Source organism: Peromyscus californicus, unplaced genomic scaffold (assembly GCF_007827085.1).
Source record: "Peromyscus californicus insignis strain IS unplaced genomic scaffold, ASM782708v3 Scaffold_1__1_contigs__length_55948999, whole genome shotgun sequence".
NCBI classification, from domain to species: Eukaryota; Metazoa; Chordata; class Mammalia; order Rodentia; family Cricetidae; genus Peromyscus; species Peromyscus californicus.
The window spans coordinates 43122270-43124841 of NW_026294492.1; the positions used below are offsets into that span (position 1 = coordinate 43122270).

Consider the following 2572-nt stretch of genomic DNA (forward strand, 5'->3'; position numbering starts at 1 on the left):
ACTAGTTTTTAACAGTTTTCCTGAATGTTTATTCATTAAATGTCTTTGCTATGGTAAATTGTTTCTGCCTAGACAGCAAACTACATATGACCCTAAGTTATGTTTTCTCATTTTAATGCCATCTCTCAGGTATATCTACACCATCACTGTAGCATATGTCTCAGGGTATCAGATATTGTTGATATATTGGGAGAACATTAAAAGAAAAAGATAGAAATTAAAGAACTAAAGTGAAATCCTACATATGATTTCCTTTACATTCCAGAGGGAAAACACTGAAGTTTTCCTGGGGATACAACCCATTTTTACTGTTGTCACCACGGTCTTAAGAGAATACTTTTTTTTCTTACTTAGTTTTTATTCATAATCATAAACTTAACTCTGCAATCCAGCTAGACTTGGGAGGGGAATGAGGAGAATATGGAACCCAGAGAACTTCAGTGAGAGCAGAGATTACAGGGTACTATGAGCAGATGGGGTGGGGGTGCTCTCCTGAGCTACAGAAGGAATGGTCTGGTGGGTAAGAAGCCAGCAAGTTGAAAGAATTAGAGTTGTCCACAGTCGGAAATGGTGATCTTCTTGCTGGTCTTGCCATTCCTGGACCCAAAACGCTCCATGGCTTCCACGATATCCATGCCTTCTTTCACCTTCCCAAAGACCACATGTTTGCCATCCAGCCACTCAGTCTTGGTGGTGCAGATGAAAAACTGGGAACCATTTGTGTTTGGTCCAGCATTTGCCATGGACAAGATGCCAGGACCTGTATGCTTCAGGACGAAGTTCTCATCCTCAAATTTCTCTCCGTAGATGGATCTGCCACCAGTGCCATTATGGTGTGTGAAGTCACCACCCTGGCACATGAATCCTGGAATAATCCTGTGAAAGGAGGAACCCTTGTATCCAAATCCTTTCTCTCCAGTGCTCAGGGCGCGGAAGTTTTCTGCTGTCTTTGGAATTTTGTCTGCAAATAACTCAAAGGAGACGCGGCCCAAGGGCTCGCTATCTGCCGTTATGTCGAAGAACACGGTGGGGTTGACCATGGCTGCAGTAAGCAGCAACAAGGGGACAGCGGTGTCTGCAAAGCCAAGAGAACACTCTTAAGAGAACACTGTTTAGCCCAAACAGTGGCTCTCAGTGCACGAATGTGGTATTCATGTAGGGCTGGGTGAGTGTCCACCAACTATTTTTTTTTATTTAACTTGTTTGTTTTGTTTTACTTTTGAGGGTATAATATAATTACATCATTTTGCTCCTCCCTTCCTTCCCTCTAAACACTTCCATATACCCTTCCTTAATCTCTTTCCAATTCATAGCTTCTTTTTAATTAATTTTTATTACTTGAATATGTATATATGTATAGACATACACATTTGTAAATATAACCTGCTCAGTCTATATAATGGCATCAACTTCTTTTATAAATATATAAACAGTAATAGTGCAAGAGCTTAACTTACCTTTCATACAAAACATATGAAAGAATTCATTACAGATTTCCCAGGCTCCTCTCCAACAATGCTGCATAATGGGATCTTACCATACAGAAACCCTGGACCCTCTACTTTCCACACCCCTCCGCATTGCCAAATTCCATACACATATTTATTAGCCATATTCTCATTGTGTTTTATCTCTCTCCTCCCTGTATTCATTCATTACCAGGGTATTTATGAATTTCTGTACTTTCCCAAGACTCATTTTCTTTAATATATTAAGAAATTATCACTTGAGAGTAAGGATTTTGCATACATTATGGAGATACCAGTTGATCAGTCCAGCACAATCTCAATGTATTAACTTCTGTTTCTTTTGAAGACTTCTTCCCAGTAAGAATTTACATTCTTATTTTTGTAAAGTCATAGAAAATAATAATTAGGATATATATCCAAAGACATACTCACAGAAAACCATCTCAACACAGTTGCCAGTTCTCTGAACCAATACATTCTAAATTAAAAAGGAGAAAAAAATACATTCCCAACTGCCCTACAATTAGTAAGACATCTGAATGCCTACAGTGAAGAAGGAATACTTTATACGTTTTGCTGAGTGATGTTGCTTACGGTTTCCTATCCTGCTCATTTTTGAAGTGTGTCCATTCTAGATCTGCAAAGAAGGAGAAGCAAACAGATAAACAAGCGTAAATGCACTCAACTATGAATACTTCTACCAGATTCAAAGTTTCAGATGATAGCTGAAGTTCCATGTTTGAAGACTGGAAAAGTGAACATGAAGCTTTCTTCTCCAGACTCTGTCCAGGGCTAATGATTGTGGGTATGCAAAGGAGCACATGTGGGGCTGCAAAAGCCAAAGATGGCTCTGAGAGGAAGTGAGCTGGGCGGGGACCTAACTTGTTTACCAAAAATTATCATTGGCTCTTGGGATCAGGAGAGATGACATAGGTACTTGGCCTCCTAGTGATCATCATGCTGAGCTATGCCTGGAGAGGCTCATGGATACTTGACCTTTGTTGTGATTGGTAGAAGGAAAGCTGGTTCGTGGTTTGGTGCTTTATAAAGGGTGTGCTGATGCTTAATAAACAAGTTCCTGCTTGACACGGCTCCCCACTGCA

At 40.0% G+C, this 2572-nt stretch overlaps 1 protein-coding gene across 1 annotated transcript; it reads right to left on the reverse strand.

Annotated features, from left to right (window-relative positions):
- Window positions 1–343: 343 nt before the first annotated feature.
- LOC128115201 (peptidyl-prolyl cis-trans isomerase A-like) lies at window positions 344–1049 on the reverse strand. Its single transcript, XM_052745678.1, has one exon. It carries the CDS (start codon window positions 1038–1040, stop codon window positions 546–548), a length of 495 nt encoding a protein of 164 aa, XP_052601638.1. The 5' UTR covers window positions 1041–1049; the 3' UTR covers window positions 344–545.
- Window positions 1050–2572: the final 1523 nt, after the last annotated feature.

Coding starts and splice junctions, on each gene's coding strand:
- LOC128115201 (XM_052745678.1), bottom strand. CDS start 1,040: ATGGTCAACCCCACCGTGTTCTTCGACATAACGGCAGATAGCGAGCCC.